The sequence below is a fragment of the Macrobrachium rosenbergii genome, chromosome 13, assembly GCF_040412425.1.
Source record: "Macrobrachium rosenbergii isolate ZJJX-2024 chromosome 13, ASM4041242v1, whole genome shotgun sequence".
Classification (NCBI taxonomy): Eukaryota; Metazoa; Arthropoda; class Malacostraca; order Decapoda; family Palaemonidae; genus Macrobrachium; species Macrobrachium rosenbergii.
The window spans coordinates 36,302,103-36,318,789 of NC_089753.1; the positions used below are offsets into that span (position 1 = coordinate 36,302,103).

The 16,687-nt window shown below is 35.1% G+C and overlaps 1 protein-coding gene across 30 annotated transcripts in view; it reads left to right on the forward strand.

Moving 5' to 3' along the window:
- The window catches only part of RyR (Ryanodine receptor), a 319,932-nt gene that overhangs the window by 164,611 nt on the left and 138,634 nt on the right, over nucleotides 1–16,687 (forward strand). For 21 of the 30 annotated variants that reach the window (XM_067115198.1, XM_067115213.1, XM_067115211.1 and 18 more), the window contains 10 exons: nucleotides 2,857–3,047; nucleotides 3,484–3,751; nucleotides 3,954–4,120; nucleotides 4,465–4,558; nucleotides 7,455–7,571; nucleotides 8,773–8,981; nucleotides 9,166–9,295; nucleotides 9,524–9,788; nucleotides 10,046–10,257; nucleotides 11,839–11,938. In XM_067115198.1, the coding sequence (XP_066971299.1) occupies nucleotides 2,857–3,047; nucleotides 3,484–3,751; nucleotides 3,954–4,120; nucleotides 4,465–4,558; nucleotides 7,455–7,571; nucleotides 8,773–8,981; nucleotides 9,166–9,295; nucleotides 9,524–9,788; nucleotides 10,046–10,257; nucleotides 11,839–11,938 (1,753 nt within the window). Of the gene's footprint in view, nucleotides 1–1,067; nucleotides 1,195–2,856; nucleotides 3,048–3,483; nucleotides 3,752–3,953; nucleotides 4,121–4,464; nucleotides 4,559–7,454; nucleotides 7,572–8,772; nucleotides 8,982–9,165; nucleotides 9,296–9,523; nucleotides 9,789–10,045; nucleotides 10,258–11,838; nucleotides 11,939–13,090; nucleotides 13,191–16,687 lie in introns of those variants that run through there. The other 9 variants (XM_067115199.1, XM_067115222.1, XM_067115226.1 and 6 more) reach the window with 3 other exon arrangements.

The window sequence follows — 16,687 nt, forward strand, 5'->3', positions numbered from 1 at the left end:
TCTTTGTTGATTGTCTGCTTGTTAAGAGTATTACTTAGATAGTTGTGTCGATTTTAAGGAGACTTTTACTAAACGTGGGTTTTGCGATGGCAAGAACTGGCTACATTTTTGGAGAGATAGGAAAGTAAATGTTGACCTTTCTGTGGGCCAAAGGTCAAACAGGAATTTGACCTTGGCCATAATTTTGAACTTTACAAGACAGACTTAATTTTTATCATGAATGAAGTTCCACCAAAGATGCCAGTGTCCAGAGTAAGGCTAAGGTGAGTTTCAAGTTCATATCTGGAGATCAAAAGTCAAATAAGAATTCAACTTTGGCCATAACTTTTGAAGTATACAAGGTACTGATTCCATATTTGCCATGCATAGTTCACTAAAGAAGTCATCGTGTGGAATCGGGTCTGATCTCCATACTAAAAGGTCAAATAGGAATTCAGCCTTGACCATAATTTTAAACTATAAGAGATAGAAACTTCCGTTGTGTTCTATTTTATCCATTAATGTTGCCACTGTGCAGATTGAGGTCAGGGTCATAGTAAGAGGTCAAATGCCAAATAGAAACCTAGGTTATGCTTTTGTTTGTTTGTCTTATTGTTTGTCAGCATTGCACAAAAGGTTAGGTTTGGATTTTTAAAACTCTAAATGTAACCTTTTAGAAGACGCATTTTTGGAATGTCAGAAGTTCAAACTTGGAGGAAATGCTTTTTTGTTGAGCAGGCAGACACGAGTCTCATTTCATAGCCTTCTAGTTATCGTTTTTGCTTTATTTTACTTGTTGTGTATCTTTTGGTATTTATTCCATTTAGTTTTCTTTACTGGACTGCTTTTCCCTGTAGTCGTGTAGCTTGGCTTGCGATAATAATAATAATAATTATTATTATTATTATTATTATTATTATTATTATTATTATTATTATTATTATTATTATTATTATTATTAGATGGATAAAATACATGAAGTACCCCGTACTCTAGAGTTTTTCTCGTTTTCTTTCGTACTGATAAGTTTGTTGCGTTTTCTTTAGTTAACTTTATTAACGGGAAGGGGGACTTATTATTTCTATAGTGTTTTTTGTCTCGTACTTTGAATGGCTGACTTCCACCTTTTGAGAGATTACAGAGAACTTATGGAGAAGTTGGAGGATCAATTAGACATAGAAACATAACGCAGCTGCCCTAGGCCTATATGCACCTGTAAGCATCTTGCTGTCTCGTCTTTCTGTGAGAAAAAATTCCCTAAATCATCATCTTTCGATTATTGATGTTAGCCTGAAGTGTTCAGCGAGTGTTGATGATAAACTAATTTATTGTGGTATTAATTAAATTTCTTAGGCTTCTGGTGTGTTCTTTCAGAGTGTAGTATGACCACTGAAACAATTTCTTTTTCAGTTATAGGCCTATAAATGTGTATCTTGTAAGATGTTTATTTGGCCAATTTACAGGAAAGCTCCTCTGGACACCGTATTTAATATACTAGGCCCCTCTGGGATGAACGTAAAAACACAAAAGACTAAACTTTTCAAGTTTCCTCGGTGAATTTCTCAAATTATCTCACCGATTCTGCATTATATACATCCTTTTCTGTATTGTTTTTACTAAAAACATATTTTAATAAATGATATCTCCGCGCAGAACTATTTTGTAGAAATACTCATTATTTAATTAGACCTAGACTTGATAAGCCCTTCTGTGGGAATATACGTCACTAGGCTAAGAATAGGCCACCCAATATAAAACATTGGCAATGTAGAGAATTATAAACAATTTTGACCGATCAATTACCTAACCTGGTTCTTCTTACCTATTAAAATCTAATGAATGAAGTTAGCCTCAGCTTAACCCGCCCACCTCGCAAAACTAGCTAAATATTAATTTGAAACATAATGAGATCTCTGTCTGTCATAGTTCACTCCCCTTAAAAAATCCAAATCAGGTTCGGCCTAAGATCTCACCCCCACGCAGTCCAAGGGGATCGAAACTTGAAATTCACCCAAGGGTCAATGTGTATGACTAGGCCATCTGGTCCTACTAGGGTCTAGCATACATCCGTTAAGGGGAATCACGATCACTATGTTGGCCAGAGTAACATATTTCAAGCAATGCTTGCCGTACCATTAAGATGGCACTTTGCCTCGCATCTGACAAAGGTTTTGAATTTCAAGTGATATGAGATTAGGTGAGAACCCTTTCGTACAATGTGCCAAAGTTTCTACTTATCAATTATTCATAATTTCTGTAATTTTTAGCTTCTGTTTCAAAAACTGTCTTGTGAAGTCACTTTTTATATGGCTGCCTCATATAATTTTTACCACTTTTTTTTATCTAACTGTCAGGTTAATTGTATGTTTCATTATTCTGGTGTAGAGTACTGAAAGTATTATATGAATATAATAATCAAGTCAGATCCATTAATCTTGACATACTCTTGTAATCTCAGATTATAAATGCCTTGCAAATAATAGACCTCAACATTTATTTAAAGTATAGCGCTGAATGACCCCCATAGGTCCCTGCACTTGGCCCTTGATCTAAATTTTATATTACATTCCATTATTTAAAGTAATTTCCTTTTACCTTACCAACATTCCAAAAGTCCTATTTTCTCCAATAAATTTCAAGTCTTGAGATGTAAGTTTTCTTGATGACAATTGGTTGTCATTGCCAAGACACCTACAGAATACAAGTTAATCTGTGACATTATTCCCTATTTATTGGTGCAATGTGTATCACACATTGCACAAAAATCAGGATACTGTAATTGTGAATGTCAAAATTAATGGAATATTTGTATTTTACTTACCCATTCTCTCACTGAGAATGTACTGTTTACGTTATCGTTTTGCCATATTTTTACAGGAAGAGCACATCAAAGTCATCATTGCCCTGCTGGAAAAATATGGAAGAGATCCAAAAGTCCTGGATGTTTTACGGTCACTCTGCATCGGTAATGGAACAGCTGTCAGGTCCTCACAAAACAACATATGCGACTATCTCCTCCCTGGACGTAATCTTCTGCTTCAGACCCAACTTGTTGATCATGTCTCTAGGTAAAGCTTTTGAAATTTGGTAGTTTAGCTACATACAGATCCTGCATATGAATGTAATTTTTATTAAAAGCTTTTAAAGCATCTTCCATATTTGTTAAAATGTTCATAAATCTTTTCAGTTGGGAATGCTATTGTTATGTAGCTCTTATACTTTATTAAGATAAATATGTAATTTTCATGTTCAGTTGCTGAGTGAGTTCATGTAGCAAGCATTAATTGTACAGCATCAACGGGTTTTAATTTGTTTACAGTAGCTGCTGGGGTTTAAAGGTGATAATTGTAACTTTTAAGTATGAAGTAATGCTTAGAAAATTCTTCACATTCTTTGTAACTTATTTGCAGCTAGCAGAGTACCAGCTGTCAGCTTGTTATCTTTTTAATTGGTATACTTTTTAAAGCCTTATCGAAGTTAATACTGGATTTATGAATTTTGCAGTGCAAGGCCCAATATCTTTGTTGGCCACGTTGAAGGGTCAGCAATGTACCAGAGATTCTACTATGAAGTCACATTAGATCATATTGAACAAGTGTCCCATTTGAACCCCCACCTTCGCTTGGGCTGGGCCAATACTAAAGGATATGTTAGTTTCCCTGGAGGAGGAGAAAAATGGGGTGGAAATGGAGTTGGTGACGACCTCTACTCTTATGGTTTTGATGGTAGCTACTTGTGGACAGGTGGCAGATATACCCTCGTTAATCCTCAGGTACAGTGCATGATTTTTGACATGGAGGTACATAACAGTCATGTAGGTACTTTAAACATTTGTCCTGTTACTTTAAACACCCTGATAGAGAACAGTTTTTTCTCAATTTTACTTAGTACAGTAGTATTCTTCAAGCATTGCTGTGAAGACCAAGAATTATGAAACATTTGATAGTCATTCTGAAAGGATTTGAATTTTCCAGGACTCTGAGCCTCCAATCAAGAAAGGAGATGTTGTTGGCTGTGCTCTTGATCTGACTGTTCCCATCATTACTTTTTACATTAATGGCCGACAAGTCAATGGCGCTTTTACTGGCTTCAACCTGGATGGAATGTTCTTTCCCGTAGTGTCAGCATCAGCCAAACTCAGGTAATGTAGAACAGAAACTTCACTGTTGTATGAAGAGATATGTATTTTCTGTTGTATTTTTTTAATTTATTTTCTAGTCATCTATATGATGGTTCTTGGTTCTCCATATTGGTGTTTTAAGAATGCAGTATCCTACAAGGTACATGAGCAGACCAAGACCAGTGATACCAATGCCAAAATCCTTGTTATTTTCTTGTACTATACTAAAGTTGACATGGATCATAGTACAGTATTTGGTTTACTTAATATCCAGCAGCTTCATGCTTAGATTGTATTTTTATGTTCCATTAGAAAACAACAGTTTTCTATTCTCATTTTTACCTTCATCTGCAATTTGCTTTCAGTGCAAGATTCCTGTTGGGTGGAGAGCATGGTAGACTCAAATATCCACCTCCTGAAGGTTATTCACCAGTCTCAGAATGTCTGTTGCCCTTCCAGGTAAGCCAAAAAATATATGCTGCTACTGTAATCCTGTGTGTCTGAAATTGAAAGTTAATAGGAGTAGAACATTGCATAATTTTCTTCATTCAAATAAATCTCCTATTTTCACATAAACTAGTGCAGTGTTATTGATGGGTTAGAGGCCTCCTGCAAAGGCAAGTCCATCTTATTACTCTCATCTGTGATATATTTACATTAGGGTTTTATTTTTAGATTATACAGGTGATGAGTTCTGTGTACTCCCTTCCATCTTGCATATACAGTAAACCCCCGTATTCGCGTTCTCATGCTTCGCGGACTCACACATTCGGGGTTTTCTCTGTGGAACATATCTAGCCATCATTCGCGGAAAATTCGCCCATTCACGGTATTTTTCATTGAGAAATATTCACTAATTACTGTATTTTCTTATAATTTTCATGAATAAATGCACTTTTTGTGATAAAACTATTAAAATACTCAGGTATAAGCATTTTTACAGGGTTTTTCTTGGTTTAAGCTATCTAAATGGGCAGTTCTAAGTGTTTTTAGAGGGGTTTTAAGCATTCGCGGATTTGACCTATTCGCGGGGGGGTGTGGGACGCATCCCCCGTGAATACGGGGGGTTCACTGTATTCTGCTTGAATTTGTAATCTGTGTATTTCTCCAGTCTTTCTAGGGGCTTTCCATTTTGTTTTGTCTGGTTACTTCTATATCTACTAATTTGCTGACTGACTTTCTCATCTCTTTTCTTGGAGCAGTCCTCCAGCTCACCTGTCAGATATTCTAATTACTTAGCCTGGCTTACTAAGTGGCACACGTGTATATCCACTAATGTTTCACCTTCGTTTCTTTCCATCTTTTCTTCTTTGTTCGTATTGTAGTCAGTATTTCACTTTTTTCCATTGTTGCTAGTATTTTTTCACTTTATTTTCAGAATGTAGTGTATTTTATTCACTGTTTTTATATAATATCTGCAGCTTATATACTACAGTAAATGTGTATTTTATTATTGTTTTCCGAAGATACACAGTATTTTTCAAGTAGTCATTATTGCTATTTGTTTCTATGGTTTGGCATTGATGTTGCTATTAGTTGCCTGTCTTAGCAAAAACAAGAGATCCAAAGTGGAGAAATTGCCCATGGTACCATGTGTAACCAATTTTCTTGCCTCATTTTTGTATGGAAAGTTTAAACACGAAAAGTACCAAGTCATGTAGAGCATGACTAGTTGTAATGCCTTCAGAGAGCAAATGCTGGAGGATGTAAAACTAGAATTACAGATAATGATAACTTTGTTTTAATATGGCAGTGAGACACAGTCTGACCACTTGAAGATGTTGATGGATCTCTCATCACTCTACTATATTTTTTAGTGGGTTTGTTGTTTCTGCTATTACACTGTTTAGAGTATCAAACAAATTATGGTATATCAATAATCATTTCCATGAACTTGGTTTTGTACCTTGGCCAGCAGTTTGACCTTCAAAATGGGACCTAGTCTGAGTCCTGCAGTCTTTTAAGGGGACTCCTTAAGCCCTTAAGAAAAACCTCCCTTAAGGCATTATGAACACTGTGTTACTGTTTACATTAGTTTACTGTTTACATTAGCATTATTGAAACAAGAATATGAACTGCTTGGACTCTCACCTACTAAAGTACTCCAAAGGGAGCTACCACGTAGAATTTACTGTTTAGGGCATACAACTGTATGCATGGTACTAAAGGTTCTTTGCAGTGTCATTTCAGCCAGAGCTACGTTGTTTCTACCTTCTACTTGTAATTTGGTCCCCTTAGTCTCTTCCCATGTAGCTGTTGAACTTCTTTAACTTTACTGATATCTCATGTAAGAAGTAACCCTTATTAGGGCACTGTTATCACAGTGAGCTATCCTTTACTTCTGTAATCATGTAACAAACCCTCTTCTGTCTGTAGCGGGTATGGCAGTGTAATAGCTCTTTTAGCCAAACCAGCATTATACTACTTCACAGGAGGATGAGGAAGAGGTTTGTCTTTTTGTAGGAAAATCGTTGTACACATCCTGATGAGGACTATAGTGTCCAGACCCATTTTCTCAAATTTCGTGTTTTCCTTATAACCCCATAACAGTTATGAATTATGTTAAAGCTTGAATGCAGGCATGTAGAAGTACAGTTAACACTTAACACATTTTATTTATAGAACAATACTCAAATGAGAATACACGCTTCCTCAGTAGTAGTTATAGTTAGGTAGGAGGTCATCATCATAGCTGCTGTAAGTAGCTATCTGACATACAGTACATCAAATAAATATAATTCTTTGGATTCTTTAGACCTTCCGTTTATTTAAGTATACTATAGACACTTTGTTTGTTACTCTGTTTTTTATTTTTGACATTTGATCTAGCTCTATCAGCTGGGCTTTGTACCAGCAGAAGGATCTATACGTTGTTGGGACTCTTATGAGTTCGTAGGGTGAATATAAGAGGCCGGGTATTCTTATAGCCTCACATCTCTGTCCATACAATCCAAAGATGAGAGTATTTGATAAATGAGACAGGTTTCTCAAGTTTGGGGGAGGTCTTGCCCATCACTAACCACTGCTTGGCTAGTTTATGTAACTGTTCAACACTTAGCTTAACTGCCTCTAATTGATGTTTAGGCATAAGTGAAAATACAAGTTTATGGAACATAAGATTAGTTTTTTATTTTTTTAACTTATGCTTATCAAATAAACTATAATTCTTGTTTTATGTGTATATGAAATGAAGCTTGTATGTATCTTAAGAATTTGTTTGTGAACCATAGAAGTAAAATTTTTATATGTTCCAGAATTTTCATTCATTCCTTTTGTGAAGTTAACTTGGCAGATTTATTGTTTGCTCCCTGTTAAGTTTTCCAGTTTCGTAATTGGTCCCTGAAATTCTTTTCAGACCCTGACAATTGACCCTTGCTTCTACTTTGGCGAGCAGCACAAGGCTACATTAGCTGGTCCTCTTCTTATTCAGGATGATGTAGCTTTTGTCCCTAAACCAGTGGATACATCCTCGGTAAGTTTTAAGAGCAGAATGATAAAATTATGTTTCTCCTTTTTTTTTTTGCTTATTCTGTTTATCGTTCAGTTATTTCATGTCCATTCTGTTTGTCCTGCATTTCTTTTTTTTGTTCATTTTTTTTATCTTTACAGTTATGATAATTTTCTTTTTATTTCTTTTGTTGAATGATGTGCATTATACAGCAGATATAAAAATTACATAGATAAAATAAAGTTGAACATATTGGTTATATATTGATATGATTGGTAAAAGTAATTACTCAGCCATTCATGGAAGAACTGCGTGTATAATACTTGTACAGTAGTAGTAATCACTGGCATTAGTAATTAATTGTAATCCTACAAATAAATGAACAAATTGAAAAAGCAGAAGGGCCTAGTAATAATCTGTTATATATTACAATATTGCCACTATGCAGATACATCTCAGCTGTAAAGTACATGATATATAGTAATAGTAAAGATAATTAGTTACTTAAACAAGTTACAGAAGTATAGCTAATATATGATAATACAACAGAAACAAGAAAAGCTCAATGAATGTATGGTAACTTCTTGTGCCCCGTTCTCTAAAAAAATTTTTTGCCCTGGATCATACAAAGTGTAATATAATAACTAAACAACAATAATACAGTACTGTAGTAGCCTATGACAGTAATGATTATGGAAAATAAATTAGGATTTCATGCGAACATGGGAGGATCATCATTATATAAAGATGCTGACTGAACATATTCACAGTTCACAAAAAACCTGTAGAAAAAGCTGAAACTATGAATACATAATCAGTAGAAAGGCCTGTCTTTAGTTCTACTAGTGCATATGCACTTTAAGATATGCAGTATATAGTATTTTAAGGTTAACATGCATGGGTATTTAGTGAATATGGTACTGCTAAGTATCTTGCTTATACAGGTAGATTTGCTGCCTGCAGTATATCTCTGAACATATGCTGCTTGCAGATTTCAAGTCCTTTGATTAAAGAATGTTTTCCCCATTAAGAGATTATTTCATCCTGCCACTTCTTGAAGTCATGCAATTCTTTCTTTCAGTAGATTAAATCTACTGCAGAAATATCGTTGAGTGGTTTAGTTGTGAAAACCAGTGGCTTGTATTCTGAATTATTGATTAAGAAATCCTAAATTTGGTATAAATGTGTCTTAACTTTTGTTATAGGATTCCTTTTTTTTTTCCAGATCCAGCTTCCAGGTTATATTGAACAAGTTCGTGACAAGTTGGCTGAAAATATTCATGAGATGTGGGCAATGAACAAAATAGAGCAAGGCTGGACTTACAGTGAGAGGCGAGATGATCTCAGGCTTCACCACCCTTGCCTGACGTCCTTTGAAAAACTCCCACCTAATGAGAAGAGATATGATGCTACTTTGGCTCTTCAGACTCTTAAGTGAGCTTGTGACAATGCTTTATTGTTTATTGTTTCTCTGTTTATTTCTTGATGAGTAATAATTTTATTATATTATGGGCAAGCAGAGTATAGTACTGTAATTGAAAAGTGTTATTTAATGCAGAAAAAGTTATGATGTTATTATTTATAACTGTAATATATTTTTTTACTTTTTAAATTGCAGGACTGTGTTAGCTCTTGGCTACCACATCACCCTTGATAAACCACCCAGCCGTATCAGATCTGTAAGGTTGCCCAACGATCCCTTCCTTCAAAGCAATGGATATAAACCAGCACCACTTGACTTGTCACAGGTTTGTTTCATGCAAGATTTTTGTCATTTTAAGTCATTGTCTTTATTTTGCTAATCGGGCATGGTTAACCAAATGTTCTTGAGTTTGTAGCTCTCATTTCAGGAGGAATGAGAAAACTTACAATGTAAGACTACTGGTTTCAGTATTTTTCAAAAACCCCACTCTTTCGGAATTCATAAAAAGCATTACTTATGCAGTCCTTTTCAACACCTCTTTTCATAATTTTAGGTAAGTCTAACACCAAAGCTGGAGGAGCTCGTTTATCAGTTGGCAGAAAATACTCACAACATCTGGGCTCGTGAACGCATTCAGCAGGGATGGACTTACGGCCTAAATGAGGATCCAGACATGCATCGTTCCCCTCATCTTGTAAGCTATGCCAACGTAGATGAGGCTATCAAAAAAGCAAATATGGATACTGCCTCTGAAACAATCAGGACCCTCCTTGTGTATGGCTACATTCTAGAAGCACCAACAGGAGACCAAGCAGAGGGTGAGTTACATATTTTACTGAGTAAAGATGACGACATATAACTGAGTTTTCCTCAGAGAGCAGATTAATGAGGCATATTTCTTTGTAACAAAAGAGCCATAGTTTCTTGTGAAAAGTGCTGGTAGACAGAATTATGACTATATATACAAGCATTTTAATGAAGAATTTATATATTCTGTTTTTTCTAATGTCTAATGTTTTATGTTTAAAAAAAACAAATTCACTTTACATTCTAAATAAACTGATTCTTTTTATAGCTGCTGCCGCAGCTGAAGAAGCCGCTAAAAAGGGAGTTGCCAACCGCACTTACCGACTGGAAAAAACCAATGCTGTGACTTCAGGCAAGTGGTACTTTGAGATGGAGGTGTTGACAACTGGCCCTATGCGAGTAGGTTGGATGGAAACCTCCAGTCCACCAAACATTGAGCTTGGATCTGATGATAAGTCATGGGCTTTTGATGGTTACCATGTAAGTAGGGCTTCTGTATATTTGTAAACGCTTTATTTTAAGAATAATCATTGCCTATTTTTCATCTTGAATAGCATTATCTCACTGCTTATTTTTTTTAGTTATCACTAGTGTGCTTGTAAATCGGGTACAGCATAATATCGAAATGACTTGATATATTTTTATTTGAATTACTGGTAGCTAAGAGCTGATAAATTTCTTGGACTTGAGTCTTCACTTTACATTTCTTTGAGCATAGAAACCTTCTGAGTAACTAACAGAATAATCATGGTAATTGTAATGATTCACAAAGTCACTTTTGGAGATCGTGTATGCATATAATGAGTGTGTATTGGTATACTGTAGTATCTATGTGCCAGTCTGTTTCTGACCACAGTCTATAAAAGTGAAGCATCCAAAGAAAATATATTTAGTCAAGTAGTTCATCAGTACCTATAGACCAGGGCAGAGAACTAGGTAGTGGGATAGAACCTTGTTTTCAGAGGCCTTAGCCTACACCCCTACATGTATCAGCTATACTTAACTACTTTTTACTGGTAGAAAACAGTTCCACAAGTGAGTGTAAAATCAGTGATAGTGATAAACTATAATCAGTAGTGGAAGATGCACATTAATTTTTATAGTTCTTTACTTGTTCATCACTGTACCTGGTTTTAATACTGTACCAGAAAAAGGGTACAACTGGTAGTGGCAGAAATGAACATGCTATCACTTGAAAATCTAAAATTCCAGAAGAAATGGTGGCCATATTTTGTAAGTAGTGATTATATAACCAACTACATACTAAAATTGATATATACAGGTATCAAATACAGTAATTTAGATTAGTAAAATAAACAAATAATCACCAACTGTGCTATTACTTACAACTATAGGCTTCTGGGTAACTGACCATCATAATCATAAGAAGTGTAAAAGCTACTCTTTAAAATGAATATTAAATAGACTTTTCACATTAATGGCATCAATATTAAATAATTACACTGTTTGACTAGCAGTATTAGAATCATGAATTAAGTCAGTCGTAAGCTTAAAGTCTCATTCAGAGTTAAACTTTGACAAAGAGCATCTTATGTTGACAGTTAAATATAAACCCTTCCTTCTAAACAAAATACTGTATATGTGTATACAGTATATGTATATGTATATGTATATATATATATATATATATATATATATATATATATATATATATATATATATATATATATATATATATATATATATATATATATATATATATATATATATATATATATATATATACACTCTGTATATATAATATGTATAGTATATACTGTATATATATTCATGTAGATGTATACAGCATGTTAAGATTTTAATAATCCACTTTAATGTTAACTTGTAATGAAGTTATTTTAATTACAGTGCAGATACTATAATTGCTTCATTTCTCATAAACTGTATAGAGTGCCCCACGTTTGTTAGGGAAATTATGATACTATACACTACTAAAGTGGTTTCTATTGTAGTACGGTGCTTTGTGTACATTTTTCATTTGAATTATTGATTACAAAGACTAATGCCCTGTAGATAATGTGTCATGATTTATTCTAAAAGCATCAAAAGCACTTCAGTGGGTACTGCGAGAGCTATGGACGTAAAGTGCAAGCTGGAGACGTTATTGGTGTGATGCTTGATCTCCATGACAAGGGCATTAGTAAGTCTGGGGCAGAAGGCATTGATATTTTTCTTTTACAACCTGTTGTCTTGCTTTCACCCCTTTACCCTTTCCCTATATGACATGAATATTTTCATTGACCCATCTTAATGTCTGTTTTTCATATAATCATTGATTTGCATAACAAGGTTTTTCCAAAAATGTTCTCTCTGGATCTTTTCAAGTACTGTTTCACTTTTCAGCAACTTCTTCCTTTGGGATTATAGTAGCTCTTATTCAGCAGGATCTTCTGGGATGTCTATTAATAAAAAACAATTTTTTTGTGATAGGAAAGTTTTAGGTTTCTGTCCCCAAGTCACATTTTAGTCCATTTTAGTTTTAGTATAGTAAGTTTTTGCTCCCATATGTAAACTTATTGTTTCTTGTTCTGCAGCAGTTGGCATTGCAATACACATTCAATACTTGTCTACATGTATACACAGCGGTGGAATGTTTATTTGTTTTTATTTATGGAATGTTATATGTTTTTTCACTTGTTTTGCTCTTGCCTTCTGTTTTCCTTTCATGTTTTTATTTTGAAATCCAGAATATATTAGAATTATTGAACATTAGTATTTGGGAACACAGAGTTATTATGCACCAGTTACATTACAGCTAAAATATGACTACACAAAGAGAAACACATCATTCTCATGAACTTTAGTCCCTTGGTTATAGTATTTTGTTTGGAGACAGAGAAATAAGCTTCAAGAATAGAAGAATTTATCTCCTTTTATCTTGCCTTGAGCATCTTTTAAAATCCTTAACTAACTACTACCACTTTAATTACTTCTTCTTTTTCACAGCAACAGCAGAGGACTTGCGCCATTTAAAGGAGTTTATTATAACCTCTCTTTTGTAACATATATTTTGGTAACTTGTGACAAGAATGCAATGATAAACTATAGTATGGTTTTAAGTTGAGATTTATAGATATAAATTATGCTTTTTCAGATAAATTACAGCCTTACTGCATAAGTGTGGTATTTTCACACATATTTTTTAAATGCTTGATTGATTTATTGTGTTTATTGAAATGTCAAGTAGTTTATCACAGGGCATCAGCTGGTTACAAGTTTTTTTGGTTAATGGAGTGATATTTGCTTACTCAAAAAAGTCTTTGGTTTGTGTGTGTTTGCATCTGTGATCCAGGAGGAGAAATGGTATGCTGGAGTGGCAGACTCATATGGCCACAAGTGGCAGGTTGGGGACGTTGTGGGGGTCTGCCTTGATATCGTCGACCGAACTATCAGTGAGTTCTCATTATAATAACATTGATGGCCTCTCCTTCAGAGATAGCACACAGTTGTTGATAGCGTAGATACAGCCTAGTAGTGCCTACTGATGGTTAGTTGTGTAGTAGCACACCTTTTGCTTGCTATACTTCGGCCTGACGATTTTGCCCAAAGAAATTCTCTCTCTGCAGCTTTTAACAAATCTAATTTTCATGTTGAGAAGTGTGTTTATATAAAGCACAGACCCTATACTTATGCTTGTTGGTTGGGTCCCCTTACTTATGCTTGTGTATTGGGTTGAGGATGGACAGCTACTAAAATAATCAAAGTGATGGTCATCAGTGACTGAGACCTGTCCTGTGTAGACTTTTAGGATGAGTCCGTCACCTCATTTGTCAGATGCCCTTTGGTCTGATTGTTACAGTAAGTGTGCACAAGATATGGTACAGCTTAGTTCTGATAGTAGAAGTGATAATAGGAATTAAGTAGCAGGAGAGCATAACCTATGCGAAGACAAGAGAGGTAACTGGAGTGGAGCCCATTGATTAGTATATGAGACTGTCCAGAAGGAACTGAATAGGGAATATTACCAGGAGTGAAGAAAAACTGTTACGAGAAGTACCAGAGTGGACTACTGAAGGAAGAGTGTAAAAGATAGACCAAGAGAAATAGGACTGAGAACAGTGGAGAAGGAGGTAGGAGAAGAGTGTTTGGATGACCTGAAGGAATTGTCTTAAGACAGTCATCTGTGGAAAGAATTCATCAAAGCTCAATGTATCCATTATGTTGCTGTAGGGGATTGATTGGTTGATCTCTGTATACATGGGCAGGCTGGTTGTAAGGGAAAGAGATGAAAGCATGGATATGGATTACTTTGGGACTAGATACACTGCCAACTATGGTTTCGTGGAGGGAAATTGCTAATATCTTGGAGAGATTCAGACAAGAATATCAAGGAAGTAGGAGGGGAACTGTAACTGTCGTGTAGGTCTAAGAATGAATGAGACATGTCAGCAGACTAACCCCAAATAATCAAAACCTAAACCAAAAACATAACCAGTAACAGGAGCAATGGGAGATCTATCAGCCAGCGAAACCTCTTTCATCCTCACTTGGTCAGTGGCAGTAGTCTTCATCTGCAAAGACCTGAAGTTGATTTTGAGGGGAATAGCCAAGGACATTCACATATATTAAATAAGAAAGGAAGGATGATGTGATTTTAGGATTTGCCTTTCCAAATTCTAGCATTCCAGTCGGGGGATGTCTGTAGATATATGTGAGAGCTTGAGAATTATTTGGTTGGCAGACAGAAGCAAGGAATTAAGGGGACTATCATTTTAGGAGCTCTTTTGCACTTTGTTTCTCTTTAGCTGGATGCATACTCCTTAGTGAAATAGATCTGTTTGTGTAGTAGTTAAAATTATTGTAAAGCTTTTTTTTATTTTCTTCCAGCACTCTTGTAAATTGTGTTGAAAATTTAAAACTGCTTGTAGGCTACAAAATTCGTCTTTACTTTTCCAGAAAATTAGGTACCCATATGGCATCTTCAGGTATTGGATGTTTACTTTTCATAAGGTCTTTCACTTTGTATCAGCACACATGAAATTTGATTTGAAAGAAGCTTTGTGAAGAGGATTTGAAGTACCTGTATTAATGGAATATGATAATGTACTGCAGTAAGCTATATTTTCATGAAATTTTGGGGCGTGTAAAGCTCCCCACCTTCAAGTTGAATGCTATTACTAGTTTCTGCTTTATGCAATTCAAAATTGCTTGCATTGTAATTGCATGCTTGTAGAATAATGCAGAGGTGCATTATAATGTCACTGCTTACTGATTCCTAAAGGAATTAAAGGTATCTCTGATGCAGCTGTTCAACTTACCAATATGTATGTTCCATATACATTAGGGTAATATGCATTTAGGAATCGACTATAATGCTTGCTCTTTCAGTAATTTATTGTTATGGGAAGTAAAATTGTTCAGACAAATTTTACGCTCATTATCTGTACTTATCTGTTGAATAACAGCTTGAACTTGCAAAGCATTTGGTAAAATATGAGACCTCAATCTCTTGAGCTTTGTTATTCTTTAATTGTTTAATTTAGAGAAGACATGTAGTGTATATGCAAGCTCTAGATTTGGGTTTGTTTGCTGGTTTTGCAGTAGAGTCCTCAGACACCTTATGTGACCAAAAGATGGAGACTGTGGTCTAGGATTATGCATCAGTCCTTTTAGGACATTTTGTCACTACCTTCACATGTTGAGCATCCTGTCATGATGATTATCCAGCAGTTCCTCTGACAGGCTTGTTTCAGACAGCTACATACAAGATATCTTAGCTTACCACAATGGGCCTTTACCAGGCAGATAGTCATCATAATAGGATGGTGTCATCTTAGAAGCCTTGTATCCCCCCTCTGCCAATATTCCCATTTTTAGCATACTTCTTCAGCTATTTACGGTTGCCTAGCAATGTGATGTTCTTAGATTAGAAAATAGATTGAGATTGTTTTGAGCATGTGATGAGATGGAGATAGTGGCAGCTAGTCAGGAAGGTAGATATGTAATTAGCAAGACAATGGCCAGTGGAAAGGCTCAGAAAATCATGGAGAGATGATGTAGATAAAAAAGTTAACCAGATGGGAATTGAAGCTGTAAGTTCATAAGACAGAGTAGAGAGAACTCATTAGCCTTTATGCATCTGACCCTGTTAGTGCAAACCATGGATAGAAATCCAAAGGATAGTGATTATTATTATTATCGTCACCTTTTAAATTGGATAAAAGCTCTTCAGTTTGTTAGAATTCAAGAAGCTATTCAGATTTTTGGTTGTCTTGGTAATTGAGTGTACAGGTATGAGTAGAAAGAAGAGGCTGTAGTAATGGAAGAATATATGTATTTAGAAGAGGACTGTAGCAATGGAAGAATATATGTATTTATTTTTCAAATTGGAAGTCAATTTTTTGGATAAAATTTTCCATATTCTGTAATTACCTGTTGCTTTTCCAGTGTTTAGGAAACTGTCTCAATCCCAGAATATTTTTATAGGAATTACTTATTGTTACTTTATGTGTGAATTTGAGCTCAACATTTTTATTATATACATAATATTTAGCCCTTGATGACTAAAATAATTGGTAACGCACTTGGTTTTTGGAAACTATATAAAATGTTCATTTTGTAGAGAGTTTGCCAAAACATTGGTTACAGCTGTGGGGGCATTTTTACAAGAAGGCATTCATAACTAGAGTTGTTTACAGTATTTAAAACCTTAATTTTACCTTTACCTCCTCATATAGTATGCTGTGTATTAGTTTACCTCCCTGTGTATGCGTGTTATGTTTGTTAAAAGGTGACTTGTTAAGTACTTCGTTAGACTCGTGGTTGAATAATGAACATAAGTATCATTTGAGGTTAGTCATTTCCATTTACTGGCAACTTTATGCCACCTGAGGTTACCATGATACAGCACACTGATAGTGAATTACTGGTGGTAAATACTTGCAAAGTT